At 43.1% G+C, this 19,437-nt stretch overlaps 2 protein-coding genes across 3 annotated transcripts; one reads left to right on the forward strand and one right to left on the reverse strand.

The window, feature by feature from the left end:
* Nucleotides 1-10,125, forward strand: zgc:92242 (uncharacterized protein LOC436899 homolog). 2 transcript variants are annotated; one of them, XM_044364526.1, is made up of 6 exons: nt 1-418; nt 3,113-3,580; nt 6,771-6,888; nt 7,488-7,593; nt 7,699-7,930; nt 9,276-10,125. In XM_044364526.1, the coding sequence occupies exons 2-6, from the start codon at nt 3,400-3,402 to the stop codon at nt 9,440-9,442; spliced, it is 804 nt and encodes a 267-aa protein (XP_044220461.1). In that variant the 5' UTR covers nt 1-418; nt 3,113-3,399; the 3' UTR covers nt 9,443-10,125. The 2 variants fall into 2 exon arrangements, with proteins under 2 accessions (XP_044220461.1, XP_044220460.1); XM_044364525.1 differs by having other exon boundaries at nt 3-418; nt 7,488-7,599.
* Nucleotides 10,126-16,493: 6,368 nt separating this feature from the next.
* On the reverse strand, nt 16,494-19,173 carry cxxc5b (CXXC finger protein 5b). The gene is made up of 2 exons (XM_044363560.1): nt 18,939-19,173; nt 16,494-18,097 (listed from the first exon to the last, which is right to left on the reverse strand). The coding sequence occupies exon 2, from the start codon at nt 17,897-17,899 to the stop codon at nt 17,006-17,008; it is 894 nt and encodes a 297-aa protein (XP_044219495.1). The 5' UTR covers nt 17,900-18,097; nt 18,939-19,173; the 3' UTR covers nt 16,494-17,005.
* Nucleotides 19,174-19,437: the final 264 nt, after the last annotated feature.

Raw genomic sequence — 19,437 nt, forward strand, 5'->3', positions numbered from 1 at the left:
TAAAGTCCTTGTGCCCTTGCATGTTTCTAAATGTCACCAGGGAGCAGATTAGAAACATGTTTTTATAGCAGTACACAGTGTGTAGTACTATGTGATAATCTACTGATGGCATTTCTTTTCTTTGTAGCAGCGCAGGAATGTAAATGGGAGAAGAAGGAAGAAGGAAGGAGGAGAGAAAAAGATGAATGCTCCAATGTCAGCCCGTCCCACTCCTATTCAGTACAAATGCAGCACAGCAGAGCTGAGCCTGCATTCCACCGCTGCTGACGACTGATCCTGACCCCACACAAACACTCACACACACGCACACACAAAGGCTCACTCTTACACGCTCTCACGTCACACACACACTCATCATACCACACTCACAGAGGCACTGAAACCCAGACTGGAGATGCTACCGGCTGGCAACCACTGAGTAAGTCCACTCTCCTTCCTCTGCTCTCTCTTTTTTTCTTTCTTTCTTTCTCTGTCCGTCTTTGCCGTAATTGCCATTCTATGACCTGTCTGAGTTCATTTATCTCTCCCACTCTCCTCTGTCACTGTGAGACGGCCAATGTTTTCTCACACGCAGAGACTTTTCAAACTTTTCTCTCAGTATGCGACGCACACACACCTTTCTCTCCTCTCCTCTCCTCTCCTCTGCCTGCTTTTCTTTCTTTCTTTCTTTCTGTCTTTCTTTCTTTCTTTCTTTTCTCTGCATGTGAGCGGAGGCAGAAGCAAATCCCGGACCTATTTGCATGTTGGAGCAGAGCCAGAGCTGGATGCTTTGTCTATATATGTGAATAACAGAGTTGAGTGTGTGGATGTTGATTTGCTGTATGTGTTATTCTCTGTTTAGCGTGTTTATGCCTTGATTTGAATAATTCCTTTGTGCCCAAGTTCAAATGTGTACAGTTAATTATAGGAGCTGTGATGCAGCTATAATACGGCTCTGATGTGTGATTCTTGGTATGGAAAACTTGAGTAGGCTGTTTGGTAGTAAATCTTTAAGTCAAGCCCAGTTTGAATTGTTTCAGAGGGCTTCACAACTCTTACATTACAAAAGAATGAATGAAAATACCCTTCACTCACTAAGATATTCACTAATATTGAAAGAGAATCTCAGTGTGACATTCAGTGGGTCAAATAATCAGATCAATGAATGGATGCTGGTTCTCAGACTAATTATTCATAATTAGAATTAATTCACTGAAATGACAACAGTTCAATGGCCATAAGGTCTTACAACAAGCTTGAAGAGTTAGTTTTACCTCTTGAAGAAGCAGATTAAGGACAGTGAACTGAGAACCTGGATGCTGCAGATTTATCTGATTATGTTTTTAATACCACAACATAATTCACTGTAAGTATCCTTGTTATATGGATTTAAAGTAAGATGCTCCCTCCATGTTCTTTGCCTCTTTAAAGGAATATTTGAACTTTGAAGGAAATAGGCTTCTTTACTTTATTGCCAAGAGTTAATTTGATACCGCTCTCCTGTTCATATGCTAAATATGGAGCTAGAGCCAGGGCCGGAAGCAGGGGTTAACAGCTGGCCTGGCTCTGACAAAACTGTAAAGATGATGAGGTTTTGGTTATGCATGCGACTATTTCTTGGCCGGGCGCAGTGACTTCCTGGAGTCTTGTCGTCACATCAGTGAAGACTTAACATGTTCATTAGTGAGCTTCAGAGGTGCTAATAGGCAGATTTTGTTACCCTCGGATATAGCCAGGAAACCTGTTTCTCCCTGTTTCCTGTATTATGAAGATGAGCTAACTGGCTGCTGGCTGTAGCTTCATATTTAGCATACAGACATGAGACATTTTAACTCTCAGCAAGAATGCAAATAAGTGTAATATCTAAATATTCCTTTCCAAAGAAAACCAGCACAGTATCAAGTTTTTTTGCTTTGCATGTGGTATTTAAAATCAATGTTGCTTTTAATATGTGCAATTGATTTTGTCCTGCATCAGCTCCTAGAGGCAGAAAATAATTGTTGTACTTCTTTGTTTAGCCTGAAACTGCACAATCATACAAGTCTGGTGTAAGGTTTAGTATATGGTTCAAAACCCTCAGCTGTGGTGCACGTGGCCACACCTGAAACACTGATATGAGGGCTGATATTTTATCTGTGTCACCTTTACGGTAATATCAAAATGCCCTCAAATAGGGATTTTTGAACCGTTATCACAGATTCTATTGGCTCTGGTTCAGCAACTCACGGTTTCAGATCTTTTAAAGGCGTGCAGTAGGTGGAGGCTGCTTTTATATGCTGTGTTTACACACAGTTTATCATGAAGGTTGTTTACTTAGGTTTTGCTCTTGAGTATTTCCTGGCCGACTTCTATCTAACTGGGAGGGCCGTTGATGGCTATCAGTGTCACGTGTGGTAATAAGGTGCTAAAAACAGTCGGACTGTTTTGTGTTTACTCCACTCCACTCATGTGGCGATATAAGTCTGTATACACAGTCACGTGGGGACTTCTCTCCCTTTTGGAGACAAAACACATGTCCCCATAATGTAAATCATTACATTTTATGGTGAAGACTTGGTTTAAGGTTACAGTAAGGTTAAGGTTAGTTCAGGGTAAGTCTCCAGGAAATTAATGTAAGCCAATGTAATGTCCTCTAAATTGTGTGTGTGAGAGGAAATGAGCCTCTGTCAGTGCAGAAATTTAAGGGAATTGTAGCTGTCTTCAGCTCTCTATCTCTGTCTGTTACCCCCAGATAGCACACAGTCATTAACACCCCACCCTGTGTGTGTGTGTGTGTGTGTGTTGACATACTGAACCTGCCCCTGTTTGCCTTTCAGTGTTTGAAAGCACAGTGGCATTCTCGTTGCCTACTGTAATGTAGAGTAAACACTGCATGCACACCAGCACACACACACAAACACACACACACACACAGACCACCACATTACATTTGGCATTGTGGCTTATTTGCTTAGGGCCCATTGTGTTCTGCCAGCCAGAACAGGACTGAATGAAGGGGAAGAGAACAAAACACTAGATATAATCTCTCTCTCTCTCTCTCTCTCTCTCTCCCTCCCTCCCTCTCTCTCTCTCTCTCTCTCTCTCCCTCCCTCTCTCTCTCTCTCTCTCTCTCTCTCTTTAAAAACCAAAACAGCAACCTTCAGAACTCAGTTGATCCAGACACACTGCACCTTCACCTCCAGAGAGCCACTCTCCATACACTCCTACTGCACTGAGGAAGAGCACTTGACAAAGGACACTACAGTGACCTCCAGCAGTTTGGACCGTACCTGACTCCCAGACTCCTTCAAAGAAAAGGCAACCTGACTCTGAGCGGAGCAGGAAAAGGAGCGCTCATACCCCACCGCTGAAACACGACCTACTGGACAGAGAAACAGAGGGGCTGACGGACGTCTCTGGTACCCGGGGAACAGAGGCAGGATGCTGGCAAAAATCCTTGAGGACATGTGGGTTGAGCCGGAGGTGCTGGAGGCCCTGAGTGAGGAGCAGAAGAGGATCCTCTTCCTCAAGATGAGAGAGGAGCAGGTACGGCGCTGGAGAGAGAGGGAGGAGAGGGAGGAAAGGGAAGCACAGGACAACAACAACACCAGGCCAAAGAAAGGTGAGAGCCCAACACTGACTTTATTGTACTGGTTAAACTGGCAGGAAGAACTGCTATATGGAGAAAACATGTGTCTCATTCAGTTACACTGAATGAGTATGATTTCCAGTAAAACAAGAGGAAGGAACAAGGTAATGAAATGTGGTAACATAACTGTGACAGGAGGTCAGAGATACTAGCTTTTCTCATTTCTTTACAGAAAAATAACAGGGTGTCATAAATTTCACAATAATGTATTGACAAAAGGGTTATAAAATCACAGACTGCAGTGCGTTTATTTTCTGTCTGTATGAAGCTGATTAGCTTAGCTTAGCATGAAAACTGGAGCAGGGGAACACAGTTAGCCTGGCTCTGTCCAAAGGTAACAAAATCCACCTACCAGCTCCACTAAAGCTCACTATTTCACACGTTATATGTCATTTGTTTAATTAGTACAAAAACCAAAGTGTAAAAAAAAGGCAAGTTGTGGTTTTACGGGAGGTTACGTGGCGGGCTTTTTCTTTTTGCAGCATACAGTAACTTACTGAAGACTCTGTCAGAGTCAGGCTAGCTGTGTCCCTCTGTTTTTAGTCTTTATGCTAAGCTAAGCTAACTGGCTGCTGGCTGTGGCCTTATATTTAGCCGACAACAATGTGAATAAGTGTATTTCCCAAAATGTCAAACTATTGCTTGAATTTCAGTTTGCCTTTAAATATCTTTAGCCTGCTCCCAATGCCGTAGCGATGATTGTAGACAATGAGGAGAGGTCATGTCCTCAGTATTGTGTCTGGGAATTTTGGGGGTTTTAACAACTTAAAGAGAAGTTTACATTCCACAGTTAGAGACAAATAACAGGAAATGTGTTGCGTACCGGAGGCTGATTGGGTTATTTTTTGAATAAAGATTTTTAAATGTGGTTATTTTTAGGCAAGGTATTTAGTATTTCTCCCCCCGAGAATTACATCCTGGCAGTCTGAGGGCTTTGAAACTGCATTAAGGGGAATATAATAAGCGGAAAATATGATTGAACTGATTGAACTAATCAACAACTTCTTGACGGACGAGGGGTGGCGCTGAAGGAATTTGGATTTGGCTCCATTTAGTCCTCTAATAATATTCTGAAAAGAATCTATATGCAGAGTTACTGTAACTGTAATTAATTACTATTAGCATCATTACTTAGCTTGAGTTTCATATCGTCCATCATCTCCCTTGTGCTGTTCATTTGAGGAAGGATGAAGGCACAACAAACACACACATTTGTTATCAAAATATTATTATTATTATTACAGGTGGCACATTTTTCAGATTTTGTAAAAGTGTACATCTGAGCTCTCTTTACAACTAGCTGATGTTGATCAGAAAATCCCCTCAGCCCTGAGTGCACATGAGTAATGAAACACAGATACACAGGTTGTGTAGTAACACTCTCAGGTTACCAATCTGATTAATGTGTTTAGATTACATCCAAAGAAATATGGCCCTGAGTTCTGCTCTGCCTCTTATTCTTCCTCATTTTATTCACCCCTCCTGCATTTAAGATATTTATCTGACTCACCGAGACCCTGCGTGGCCGTGGTGTCAGAGTATGTATATGTATGCGTGCCATCATGCATGCACTGACATATATGTTTGTGTGTGTGTGTGTGTGTGTGTGACAGACCGGTCGAATCTTTCTACCAGCTGAAAGCTGAATAAGACTGAGTAAGCCCTTTGGTTTAGGGCGTCGCCACGCTTTAAACCACATATTAAGTTACTGTCTTTGTTTACCCAATCTCTGCCATGTCACCTGAGAGGCGACCGAGTGTGTGTTGTTTGTGTGTTTTTTCGTTACACAACATACAGTCCAGTTTGGCACCTTTCACTCTTTGTTCTCGGTGCAGGAAAGACAACCCTTACCTGTACATACAGGCCTGTAACATAAATACACAATTAAATCTTTCCCAGCAATGAATATTTCGAGTATGAGCTGTTTTTCTGGTTAATTTGTAGGTGTGGTTGTAATAAAGAAAGGAACCTCAGTTCTGAGTAAGTCTGGTTATTAGAGCGGTCAGAGTGACTGTGAACATAAAGGTGTGTTTCACAGACAGACTATGACTAACGTCAGAGATGGTCTTTGTTCAGGTGAGACATCTACACAATGTATCCTCATGTGCTGTGTGACAGTACGCAAATACGAGTCAGCCCCCCCAAATATGAACAGAAACAGAGCTGCTCTTGTTATCTGGTTACGTAGAAATGCGTAGAGTCAGTTCACTGTTAGAAGGTGATTGTTTCTCCTGCATTATTTATTCATTGAGTCTACTGTCGCTGTTAAAGAGTAAGTCCATGTTGATGTACAAAAGGTACAAAACAGCTGCTGTACAGGAAATCTCTGAGGATTTGAATTTTCAAGCCACACCCCAGTCAGTGATGTCATAGCAGGTGCTTTACCTTTGACTAAAGACACTGTAATGGAAACACCTGTTATCACACACTGAGGTGTGGGGTCTATTTCTGCCTACTGTGTCACAATGATGTAACAACTAAAAATACCCTCCTGTTTTCCAGTATGCAAAACTGATGACATAAGAACAAATATTGCTGGGTTTTTTATATATTGTGTCACACAAAGTTACATAACAAAAAAGAAATTATGCATTCCATTATTACTAAATGTATTGATTTATAATACATAAAATTGTATGAATATACAGTGAAGTATAATTAATGATCAAATCAGAGAGAATGAAATGGATTCCCTGCTCAGCTCAGTCAACACACTGTGTAGCAAAGCTAAACACTGGCAACATGTGGGCTGTTTCCAATTCAAACTTCAGAGGCAGTTTCTGTTAAACTAACCCAGGTCAGTTTCATGCAGCTCTGCGTACTCACTGATAGAAGGAGGGTATCTGGTATTTACTATATTCCCCAATATTCTCTATGAATTATGCTTTGCAGTGACACAGGATGAGTTTATTTTTATTTGAAATGACAGACAGACAAATAGCCACAAAAACAAAGAAAAAAGAAGAAGAGAGAGTGCAAATGAAGAGAGGACAAAGTGTTGCCCTTTGTGTGAGGCTCGCCAAGCTTTAAACTTATAGCACAGCACCACCTTCTGGATAAAAGCCAGAATAACAACTCATGAGGCAGCCACTTCCATCAGACACATGGAGATGAGAAGATAACATGTTTATGTTGTTTTTCCATTCTTTTCTTCTTTTCCCAGCTTCCAATAAGCATGTGAGATGGCTGCTCGGTCGGGACGGAGATGTGAGCGTCATCGTGATCGGAGAGGTGGATGAGTTCAGGTCCTCCAAACTCCTTCAGGGCCTCATCAACAATAGGTAGACACAAAAAAACCCTGCAAAGCACTCTTAAAAATGTCACGGTATCACTGATTGACCGGCTTAAATGTGATCAGGAAGCATAAAACCAGACTGTGTAACAGCAGGATCTGTTTTGTTACTGTAAACATGAAGCAACACAGAGCTGCTTTGTTTTGCTTTGCAGCAGCAGTTTGAAGAGAGGAGAGTGTACTTTTAAGTGTAGTTATGTTTTAATGAATTAATTTAAAAACAACCAATGAAAAGCTAAAAAGAAAAAATAACTACTTCTACTCCTACTTATTCAAGATAAAGGCGAAACATCAGAATGTGGAAATTAAATTAATTACCACCAGTGCAGCATGTTTCTGAATCATCACACAAGAACATCACGCTAAGTTTCTGCACCTTAATGAAGCCCTCAGTCTCTGCCACACATTACATAACTCTGATTGTCTTTGATAAGATGAACAGTGAACTAAAGAGTTTCAGTCAGCTAGCCGTCTCCTCGTCCCAATTTGATTATAGAAGTTATTTGCCAAATGACTAACTGGAGGATTGATTCAAAGGTTGGGACGACTGTCTGCCCGGGACTAAAAATGGACGTCTTTGTCTTCCAGACTCCACAGTGATAATATGAATGGCATCCAGACAGTGGACTTGCTGCCAGGAAGAGAGGCCCAGCAGCTCGGCTTTAAAGAAGACATTCAGCTGCCCCTCACAGATGTTAGTGTGAGTTCATGTGTTTGCATGTGGGTTTTAAAGTCAAGATGGTAAAGATGGACAGTCACTGAATAAATCTTATCATCAAATTGTGTCCCACTTACACAGGATGACCCGACTTCACTGAGCTACCAGTTGTCTGAGGAGGAGATGGACTCCTGCGGCGCCTACGACGACCTGAAGGACCCCACCGAGGACAGCGACAGCGAGTCCGGCGGCAGCTCGGAAAACCTCAGCGACTGGGCTCCTCTCTACAGGCCCCATTTTAGTAGCCATGGCAACCAGCCGCCACTCAAATCCCAGCTGTCAGACACAGAGAGGGCCGGCCCACAGGACAGAGGTGAGAAAACAAGAGGAGAGGAAAGAGGCAGAGAGAGACCTGATACAGATTTATGTGTTTTTATGATGAAAACAGGTTGCAAATGTAAAATTCTCTTATAATTTTTAAATGATATGTGCTGTTTGTGTATTGTAAGGTGTGACACTTGTCATACACAGGAAGTATGTGTCTAAATTTGAGCTAATCATTCCTTAATGTAAAAAAAAGACAACAAAGAGTAAACAAAAATGACCAGAAATGTATTATATACATAAAAACAAAACAAAAATGTTGAGATCTCAGTAATCTTATCAAACCATGTATCATAACTTAGTTACCAAGATCATCAATTCTGTAAACACAAGGTCTAGCTAGCTTCCATCATAAATAATTTGCAAGCAATTCTTTTATCTGCTTAAAAAGACTACTGTCAGGTTATGCAGGAAAGTACAGCTGTAAACTGGAGGGACATTCAGTAAAACTAGGTTAGTAAATTTCTAATTTTCGGCTCAGACAAAACATTGATCCTGAACGGTACCTGCTGTATGGTAGGAATAGCTTGCTTAAAGCTGCACCAATCAACATTTTGATTTTAACAAAGGATCTTATGACTATGTATCATGTGAAAGGGGTTGTTTGTAGTGATGAACCAACAAATAATTTTCACCCAGCTATATTCAGTTCCCTTCAGCTTTATGGGATGTTTTATCATCTTTCAGCTCATTGTTTTGATTTTATGAAGGACAGCTTTTTGTGTTGGTTCATTCTTACTGCTCTCATCAGCATTGTCTCCAGCAGAAGCAAGCAGCTGTTTCCAAAGAAAAAGTTCAGATAAACCCACTGTACACTACCTGCACAACAACAATTGGCAGACAGACCAAGTTAGCAGCTAGCTGATGAACAAAGTGGAACATTTTGCACCTATAGAGCCAGATATTTCCCTCAGGAGACCAAAACAGAACTATAATAAGAGTGAATATTGGATTTACATTCACTAGAAACACGACTCCTAATGAACACTAACGATGTTCTGTGTCTGCTGGATGTTTATACAGTGTTTGCAAACATGTTAGCTATATCAGCTTCATAAGGTGATTTGTCAATGTTACAGCTTGTTACTCTGCCCCTATGTGGCCCAGATTGTCCTGCTATAGGTTAATGTGTGATAGAGCCTCAGTCTTCCACACCTAGCTGATGCTAGTGCTGTTAGTGTATGTCTGATCATTTATCACACTGTGCAAACAATAGCCTGTCATTTGGTCATTGGTGGACTCTCCCCCAAATCTAGTTGATATCAGCAGGTTGATATCACTTGGATAAAACCAGGATTTTAGGAATTCACTTTACTCTTTTCTCTCCGTCTTAGAGATTGTGTGCTTCGAAGGGAAGAAATCAGAATACAGAGGTCGCGTGGCGCAGCTCAGGAAAGCTTTCACCGACGATCCTCACAGCACACCACCTGCCTACACCAAGCCTCCTGTACCTGCCAAGCCTGCTCATCTACAGGGAAGAAGCGCACCTTTGATCCATTAGGACTTAAGGCGTATCCAGCCTGCTTAGAGACAACACGGTGACCCCAAAGAGCCAGAGCTTACTGTACTGAGTGTAACAAGCCCTGTGCAGAAAATAATGACTCAGTTACACACAGTTGATCCAGGCCGAGGCCGCATACAATTCCTTAACAGGATCCTTACTTTAACCTGGGCGGTGAACTGAGATACAGTTTGTTAGGCCTCAATTCAAGGACCGACCTACAGACGGAGAAACGTCTGGGGGTGGAGTGAGACTTGAAAGCTTTTGAACTGAATTCAACCTGAATGATAAAAAGTAGCAGCTTTGATGTTGCTGAGTTCAAATAACGCTCACACAGTTTCTGTGATTGACAGGCAGAGGCAGAGAGATGTCCAGAGAGATGCTCACAGAGACTTTTGACTATGGATGAAAAAGCACCTGTATGGTGATTTACTTGTTAAATAAGTGTTAACAAAGTTTTATTATTGAGATGTCATGAGCAGGTTTTTGGGAACTGAGAAACATTTTATTTGATGAATTCATTTTAAAGTTATTTTGTACTAATCAAAAAGTGCATGTAACTTGTCACTGTACTGCTTTAACTCCACTGACTTTCAGCAGCGTTGACAACATTTTCATCCATTATATCTGCAATAATCACATTGGTGCAAGGGTTTTTATGTTAAGTAAAAGGACTGAATTCATGATGTCTGGTCTGACTGTATCTATATAGAGTCTTTATTCTGATTCTCATTTTACAATCCCTCACGTTTGTCTATGAACACTCAAATCTGCTCATCAAGGAAAGTTTAGGGTTCAGTTTTTTGCTCAAGAAGTCTTTTTGGATGCTGTTTTTGGAGGAAATCAAACCACCAACCCTGCAACTAGTGGCTGACCTGCTTTACCACCTGAGCTACTGTCACCTCATTACGTGAACCACCCCTTAATTAGTCTGATGACTATAAAAGTAGTGTTCTTATGTGATTGAATAGGATATAATGGTGTCATGAGTACAATTATAATTTACCAAGATTATGAAGTATCACAAAAGAGACCTACAGTGAAGCATTTGGTGAGACATTTTTGTTTTCTCCAGCACATTGGATGTGACATGAAACTTAACTATGAGGTTAAAGATCTGCCTCATATCTTAAAATTAATGATGTTTACATCCTCAGAAATCCTATGAATTTTATCCAGTTTTAGTGGACCAAAGGTAATTTCACAAATTAAGGTAGATTTTAATAAATCTATCATATTCAATTGAGTTTGAAGGTTAATCCTTGACAGTTTGCAGTTTGGCAAAATAAACTTTTATCACATGAAAATCCATTACAGGATTTTCATATTTTGGTCATGTACATATAAATCCATATTCAGGTCACTATATTATAACAACTAAAACATTTCCATGACAAATGAGCTAACTCCATCTGCTGATGCAGTCCATGATATATGGCTGAAAGCTTTGGAAAGTAAGTGGACCATATGATATTATATTTAATATTTGGTTGGTTGCACATTCTTTGCAGCGGTCACTGTCTGAAGACTACAACCATTGGTATCCTCCATGAAAAATCTTGACTTCTTGCTTATTTTGGGGTTTCTTTGCCTGAAGTCTGGTCTCCAGCAAGTGAAACACATGATCAGATGGGCGGAGGTCAGTTGATGACATAGTCAGGTGACTGACTTGACCAAGCAGTAAAATAAATTACACACTTTTTTTGCCTTAAACATATCTTTTGTTGCTTTAGTTGTATGTTACTATCACTGATCCTGCCACATTGTCATAAAATTGGAGGGAATATGTATAAATATGGCAAAAATTGCTATTCTGGTCACCCATTATGAATCTGAACACCCTCAAACAACCCGAAAGCAGAGTCAGCAATTTAACCTAATGATTATTGTTTCGTTTTAGTTCTAGTGTCCTGGAGACAAAACCATTAAAAATATGTCCTTGACTAAATATTTACTGACTACACTGTAGCTCTTGAGTGGTATTAAATGCAAGTAACTAAAGAAAATGACTGAATCACCCTTGTACTAACATGTAATATGACATCAGAGAGTAACTGTTTTACAATAAGAGATGTAACAGTTCTTCATTTTTAGACTGGGACGTTAGAGCTGTAGTTACTACCTAACTATTTGGTCACATGCTCTCTTTACTTGGTCACTAATTCCTTGCTAAGATCCTGCTCCTGCTGACTCTTTGAGTTTAGTATTTCACCTTCTATTTGTATTCACCTAATGGGATTGTATGTCTGCTGTTGGTATGAAAAAGAACAAATTAATGACACTTAATAACTCATTTTATTTTGTTCTTGCATTTGAACAGAGTTGTGTCTGTTCTTATGGTTATAGCAGGCATTCAGTTTGGGGTGGGGGGGGGGAAGGCTGAGCGGGGAAGACACAGAGAAGTTGTTGATAGTGGCCGCTTACACAATGATTATCTATTCAGCGGGATGCATCAGAAAACAGCCCATCAGAGATCAAACAGAGAGCACAGAAAGCTGATTAGCATGTGGTTAAGACTGAGAGACAGAGGGCGAGACGGTCGAGGAGACAGAGCAAATGGGAGTCAGGTCACGGGGAAGCAACACGTCAGAGCCAACTCAATAAACCTCCTCGCATTCCCTCACCACCTCCACGCCCTCAGCCTCAGGATTCAGCCTCTGTGTATGTGCTTCTGTATGGGAGTGGAGAGTGTGTGTGTGTGTGTGTGTGTGTGGAGTTAAGGTATTCCTCATGTTGTGGGGACTTGCTTCTCTTTGGGGAGAAAATACAAGTCCTCATAATGTAAATCATTCATTTTAGAGTGAAGATTTTTAAAATTAAGGTTAGTTTAGGGTTATGTTAAGGTTAAGGTTAGGCATATAGAGGTTATGGTTAAGGTTAGGATAATTCTCTAGAAAATGAATATAAGTCAATGTAATGTCCTCTGAAGTGATGGAAACACGACAGTGTGTGTGTGTGTGTGTGTGAGTGTGAGTGTGTGCGTGTATCTGTGTGTGTGTGTCCACCCCATATATCTTGAATCATGTGACTTGACTTGACACAACAGTCATGCACACAGTGTGAAAAGCCCCGCTATATATAGTCTCACAGTGTTGGGTTTCCCAGTAAAGCATTGTAGGAGTCCGGTCATCTTTGTCCCATAAGAAAGTGTGTGTCATTGACTTGTAATGCTTCTACTTTAACCTTTAACCTATCTACTGTAGCTGTTAAGAGTCTGCTAGTGCTCCTGTTTATGTTCTTTAGGCCCAGGAGGTGAAGTTAGGACACTCTTCCTGTGTTGACTAAGCATCTGTATGACAGTAAACTTCAAAGATTACACCAACCAGGAATAGATACTGCACATCTGAGACCGTTGCCTTTGGAACAATAAAACACATCCCATTTTCTGAATGAGTGGAGAGTGGGGAGATCAGACAGTCAGTTAATGGCTCTGTGCTTCTTGTATAATTTCCTAACAGAACAGAAATTACGATATACATTTTATATCTAAAATATGCTGTGTCACTCTGGCCTGATCTCACAAGACTTCCATACTTATTTTTACCAAAATACATTGCGGTTTATGTTTTATGCACAAAAAGTTGCAAGTCATGGATTAAACTTTTTTTACAGAAAAAAAAGTGAAAACATGACCAGTCTTACTCTAATCTTAACCAACATGACCCAACCACAATTAAAGGGGCACTACAATGATTTAGTTTTGCACTTCCATAAGTTCAATACTAACATGAGGGACAGATTTAAAAAAGAATGGTCAAAATTGATGTGGCTGAAGCCGAGATATCCTGACTTTGAGTCCTGAGTCTGGGCCAAACACTGGATCCTACATTTCCCACGATGCAACTGATAACACCTTTTTGTTAGACTCTCCTAATTAATGGTCTTGTCTTTCAAACTCCATGCCCACAAAAATGTATTGTCTCGAGATAACCCTGATGACAGAAGCGGACACTATTGGAAAAACTCATGAGCAGTTCCCCTTTAATCCCTGGAAACTAAACCAAAACTCAATAGATGTAGCATCATTTTTGGATAGGTCAGTTGAAAATACATTTCGGTAGTTATAAATACAACATTATTATTGTTGTTATTGTTACAAAACGGTAATTGTGAAAAATGAAATTATCATGTAAACAAACACAGATTGAATTTATAATAATTGGAGCCATTTAGAATTAGCAGCTATACTGAGATCAGTAGAGATCCAATGAGAAAAAACAGATTAGCTCAGCGTCACAGTAAACTTTCTTGGAAGATATCCTCAAATAGATTCTAAAACGACGTTAGAGTTATCGTATAGTAAACTAGCCTGCATTATGAATCAGTATACGCAGATTATGAGGCAAATGGACCTCCTAAATTCCAGCTCCAACTAATAATCACAGACCACACTATAAAAATCACAGTTAAAGACCTTGTGTAACCGACATCGCAGCTCTGTTCGTGATTTACCTCCCCGTTAAAAAGGAAACGCTTGTGGGAATCATGCAAATTGAAGAGTGCGAGCAACTTCGAGCTCAATACTCAATGGCAACAATCAATTCCACATCACGAGGTGGCGTGAAAAAGAAGCTGTGATGAAATATCACTGCAGGCAGGCAGACAGACTTTATCAGCATGCTTTGCTTAACTTCCTGGAACCACTGTGCCTTTTTTTGAAATCAGCAGCAAGCTAAAGATTAACAGAATTTTGTGTACACATTACCTCAGAAACGGACACTGTGTGAACTTGCCCGAGGATGTTGATTGAAGTGTGAGAATGTTTTGAGAATTAATTTCTTTTGGACCTGATTTTATGGTTATGTTTGGGTGAGAGTGATAGTCATTCTTTAATTTCACAGGGACTGAAATACATAAGTTTCTGTTTGCTTTTAAAGCTATTTAGCGGTTTTTCATAGGCGGCGTTAGACGATAGCAGGGGTGGATGAAGCTGTTTATAGAAGTTGGCCTATTTTGAATCCACCTTTAACAGCTTTGAGGGTCAAAGGTCAAGAGTCCCCTTTGACCCCAGTGTCACCAAAATATAACCTTAGGGCAGATGAGCCTGAGCTTTTCAAGGATGTAAGAAACCTTTGTGTTTCTGTTTGGGAGTGACATGTTATGTGTGTGTGGACTCCTTATAAAAGTGAACACACATGGATAACAGAGGAGTGATCTCAGAAAGATGCTGTTTCTGCAAAGCTGTTACACATTTTCTAACGCTGGGGATACAGCCAATGGAGGGGAAAAAACATTCACAATGAGACACAGTGTCTCCAAGCAGACGCAGTGGCCAAAATTTCAAAGGTCTGGCTCGTGAGTGAGGGTCCGCCCAGCTCCAGTGCAGGTTGCCTTGGGCTGGCAGGTTGTTCCACTGCAGTGTGAGAGGAGTTTTTCCTCCAGAGTGGGCAGGGCCGCTGGTGCTAACATATGTAAGCTCCGCAGGGGTCTGTGACGGCACACACCGGCTATCTGGACAATGCATCCGTCATTAACCCCCGCTCCCTGTCTACCTGCGTCCCTGTCTCGCTGCATTTCAATCGGCCTCCATCACTCCGTTCGCTGGCTCTCACACTCATCTCTCCCCTCTCTTTGTTTGGCCCACGTTATCTTTATCCCCTGCTGTCCATCTCCCCCGTCCTCCTCCCTGCATATCTCTCCCGTTTTTCTTTTTTCTCCCCCTGTGGCCTGCTTTTCATCTCTCCCAGTTTCACCCACTCTCTCTTACCCCCCTTCTCCCTCTCTGCCCTTCACCACGTCTCTTTCTACCCCTCCTTCACCCCTCCACCTTCTCTCCCTCTCCCTGGATCCACTTTCGACCCCCCCTCCCCTCCCCTCCTCCTCTTCCTCCTCCTCCCCCACTCCCCCAACTCTCTCTCTCAACCACCCCACCCCCCCACCCCCTCCGTCCTCTGTTCAATCCCTCCACCTCCCCCCTCCTCTTCCCTTTCTCTCCTGCCATCTTGCAGGCCAGTGGAGCCAGACTGCAGGCGTTCAGGGAGTCACTGGACCTGCTGGGCAGCGGGTGACACAGATTTCCGGTGTCTGTGTGTGTGTGTGTGTGTGTGTATGTGTGTGTGTGTGTGTGTGTGTGTGTGTGCATGCGTGACGAGAACAGGGAGGGGGGATTAAGCTCCAAATCACTAGAAAGGCACCGAAGAGGGGGAGAAAAAAAAGCTGCAGATCCAAGAATTTGAAATTCCCCCTTTGTCTGGGAGATGAAGAAACACTAGACTGTGGACTTTACTAAAAGACTGTGTGTTTCTCATTCAGTGGGAGCGTTGTAATAGCGTGATGTTGGAGCTCACTGCTTTTCTCCATGAGTTGGCAGTGTCCTGCGTTGGCTGGCGTGCTGCGCTTTCTCTCTCTCCCTCTCTCTCCCTGCCTGACAAACACACACACACACACACACACACATACACAACCCCCCCACCCCCACAGATGCACACACACACACACAAACACACACACGCACACACACACACAGTCCCTCTGCGATCCCCCTGACTGAAGGCGCACAGGAAGTGCAGCCGTGGCCCAATTATAGCGTGACACCTCGGGCCGGCCGTTGCCATGGTTACGTCTTCCCTGCGGTCCCCTGGAGTGTGGCGCCGAGGAAGAAGGTCTTATCACATCAGCCATCGTTACGGCAACAAGCAAAAACCCACCCTGTAGCCTCAGTCCAGCTGGCTCTGCATTTGGTTTATTATGTGTGTGTTTGTGTGTGTGCGTGTATATGATCTATACTTGTGAATAAAGGAGAAATTGCATCAGTGTGTGAATAGAGGAGAGAGTATCTGTGATTATGTGTGCATGTCAGGTTAGGTGTGTTTGAGTGCATGCACTGGACTTGCCAAAGCAGCGTGTAGGTGTGTTTGTGTGTCTGTGGGGTTGCGATAAGGCTCTCAGCCACACCATTAGGTGACTCATAATCCACACAACCTCACACACAAACACATGAACACACGTGTGCGCGCGTGTACAAGCTGAAACACGGTGGCAAACAGACACATACATCCAATTAAATATGAAGACGCACACACGTAGTATAAACCCAGCCTGTAGACAAGTGCACATGGCCAATTTCTTTTATTTCAAAAGGGCAAACAGACAGTACAAGTTGCACATGAAATAATTTAGCCTAAGCTGAACTCATTCATTTCTTACTGATGCAGTGACGTCAGAACAACAGAATCAAAACTCCCCATTAGAAACAAAACATTTGGCTCCTTCTTTAAATGTTGAAACACAATACATCCAAACTGGAAAGGGATGTAAAAAAAGACATAATGTTTTCCAGATATTTACAGTCTATTTACAGCATTTTTGTCATCATCTAAATATTGACACACATTGGTATCCTTCTTTCTCTCCTCTCCAATTCACTGATTGTCAAAAGAAAGGATGGGAACGAGTGTGAACATTCTGAAATGGAGCTGCAGCTCCGCGCTAAACACAAGATCTGAAGATCTTTGAACCACAGTCCGAGCGTGTTAACATGGTGTCCCGTGTGTTTTTAAACTGCAGCCCCTCAACAATCATCCAACCAGGATCCTCTGACAAATGCTGCCACCACAAACATTACTATCCATCCAAGGCTCCGTTGCTTCTCTCCTGTGCCAGACCCAAAGTAAAGTCGGACCCCCTTAGATCAAACGCAGACACTCTGCTCTCAAACCCAGGACCTCCTGGCTTCCTCTTCAGCTCCTCGCACTTCCTGTATTTACAGATCTGGTGTCCCCTCTTGCGATTGCGGCAGCTGCTGCACTGTTCGCAGTTCGTCTGACGCCGACACGGTACGCACTCGCCGCACCTCTTCCTCTTCCTCCTCCCTCCGCTGCCCCCGCCTAGAGAACCAGGAGAGTAGCCCTCGGCCACCAGCCCCTCTATGCCCTCAGCTCCCATGGCTGCGCTCCTCCAATGGCCTCCCCCCATCTGGAAACCTGCCAGGGGGAACAGAGCAGGGCTGAAGGGGAACCAGGCGCCCAAGAAGGGTTGGAAGTCAGTCCCGCATCCAGGGGAGTCCTCTTCCTCCTCCTCAGGCCCGGATCCGCTTCCTTCCCCATCTCCCTTCCCCCCCTTCGCTTCTGCAGCCTCCCTTTTAGCTGGTGGGCTGCTCTGCGCACCTAGGCCGGCCTGCTCTGTGGTGGCGGGGGTCAGAGCCAGCAGCCCGGCGCGCATCAGCAGCTCTGCGGCATGGGCCAGGTGGAGCCCGCTGGGCGACTCCCACATGTCAGGCCAGGAGGGGGCCCGGCGAGGCTTAGTGTGCCCGGGCTGGGCTGCCCGCTGCTGGGTCGGGGAGGGCTGGATCAGGCTTTTGACGTCCACGGCTGGGGAAGGGGTGGAGATGTAATGGGAGAGGCTGTAGGGGTGGTTGGAGCGCTTAAGGCTGGGTCTCAGTGGCTCGTTGGGGATTTTAGCGCTGCTGTGGGCTTGATCTGGGGAGGAAGGGCCAGCGATGTCTACGGCGGTGGACATAGCAGTGGCTGTGTGTGGGAGTGTCTGTCCTTGTGAGAGTGTGTGTTTGTGTGTGTGTGTGGGAGGAGAGGTGAGGGAAAAGGGGATTGAAGCCGATGCGGGGTTGACAACCGTCCTGCTGTTACTTCAGCCAAAATGGCAAGCCTTGGCCTGTGTCCCTATTCCCATTCTCTGCAGCAGCCTCACAGTCCTGGAGAGCTAGAAATGAATAGGGGATGAAGAGAGGAAGGTTAAGAATAGAAATGTTGGAGAGACGAAAACAGAGGGAGAGTAAACAGAGGAGATGAGACTGGAAGATATTTCTCAACCACAGGCACTAAACACAGTGTCAAAGAATCAGTGTAAAGAAAAAAAGAGAAATCTAACATATATGTAGATATGTTTAGAAAAACAAAACTCCCTGAACAGAGATGAACAGGCTCATGTATGAGACACAGTGCATGCTTTGCCAATGATTTCCGCATACAGGAGGCAGTATCCCTTTAAGAATTTCACGGTATATCAATGCAATCAATAACAGAGCGACAACAATATGCAAAGATATGCGCATATGCGCAGGTCAAATGTGGAGCGCGCTTTTCAAATACATTTTGACGACTGCTGTTATGTGTGCCAGCCAAAGCTTAAGCTCTGGAAGAAAGAAAGACTAAATAGTGAAGCGTAAAAAAAACAGGCTGTCTTTTGTCTGGTATCGGCGACGAGGAGCGAGGTGCGCAACGATGCGGTTGCTGTGGATAAAAAAAGACCAGGCTATATTCCGTGTCCACATTTGTAGAAGAACTATTCTGGCGATTAAACACGGGACATATACGTTTTTTACATGACAAGTGTGTAAACCATTTGACGGGTCGATCAGGGGGCCCGATCGATCATTTGACCGTAATTAAGGTTACCTAAGAAGACGGTGCTCGGCCGACGCCACGGCGAGCTGACCACAGTCCGAGTGGTCGCTGCGACACGGCGCTGCGCGCAGGAAAAGGCGACCAAACAAAAACAGCGAAAATCAATCAGGAAGTATCGGGAAAATGTCTCCTCTTACCTTCTAAAATCCGTCCAAACTCTCCTGTCAAAGATATGATGAAGTCATGAACTAATGGCGTGGTGATTGTAGTGTATATGGACGGCGGAGCTGCCGATTCCTCCTCCACCTCTCCGTCCCGGAGGGTCTGCAAACACTCTGCACGGAATTTGGGGGCGTCGCTCAAAATGCGAAGTGGACTCTGCAGCCGAAACCGTGGTCAGAGCGACCCCGTAATGTCCACAGCAACAGTCCAACATGCACAGACAGCTGACAGTCTGAACACTAGAGCATTTAAAGCAGACATTACATATCCAGCACACACACACACATACACACACACTCATTCACAACACACACACACACACACACACAGTCAATGAGCATAGGCATTAGGTGTCAATTATTCTAAAGGAACACCAATTAATCTAATGTTATATAATTAATATAAATAATTGAGGCTTCTTAACATATTTTACAGCAAAATTATATGATTAAATTAATATTATAGTTTTAAAAA

This window comes from Thunnus albacares, chromosome 10, assembly GCF_914725855.1.
Source record: "Thunnus albacares chromosome 10, fThuAlb1.1, whole genome shotgun sequence".
Lineage (NCBI taxonomy): Eukaryota > Metazoa > Chordata > Actinopteri > Scombriformes > Scombridae > Thunnus > Thunnus albacares.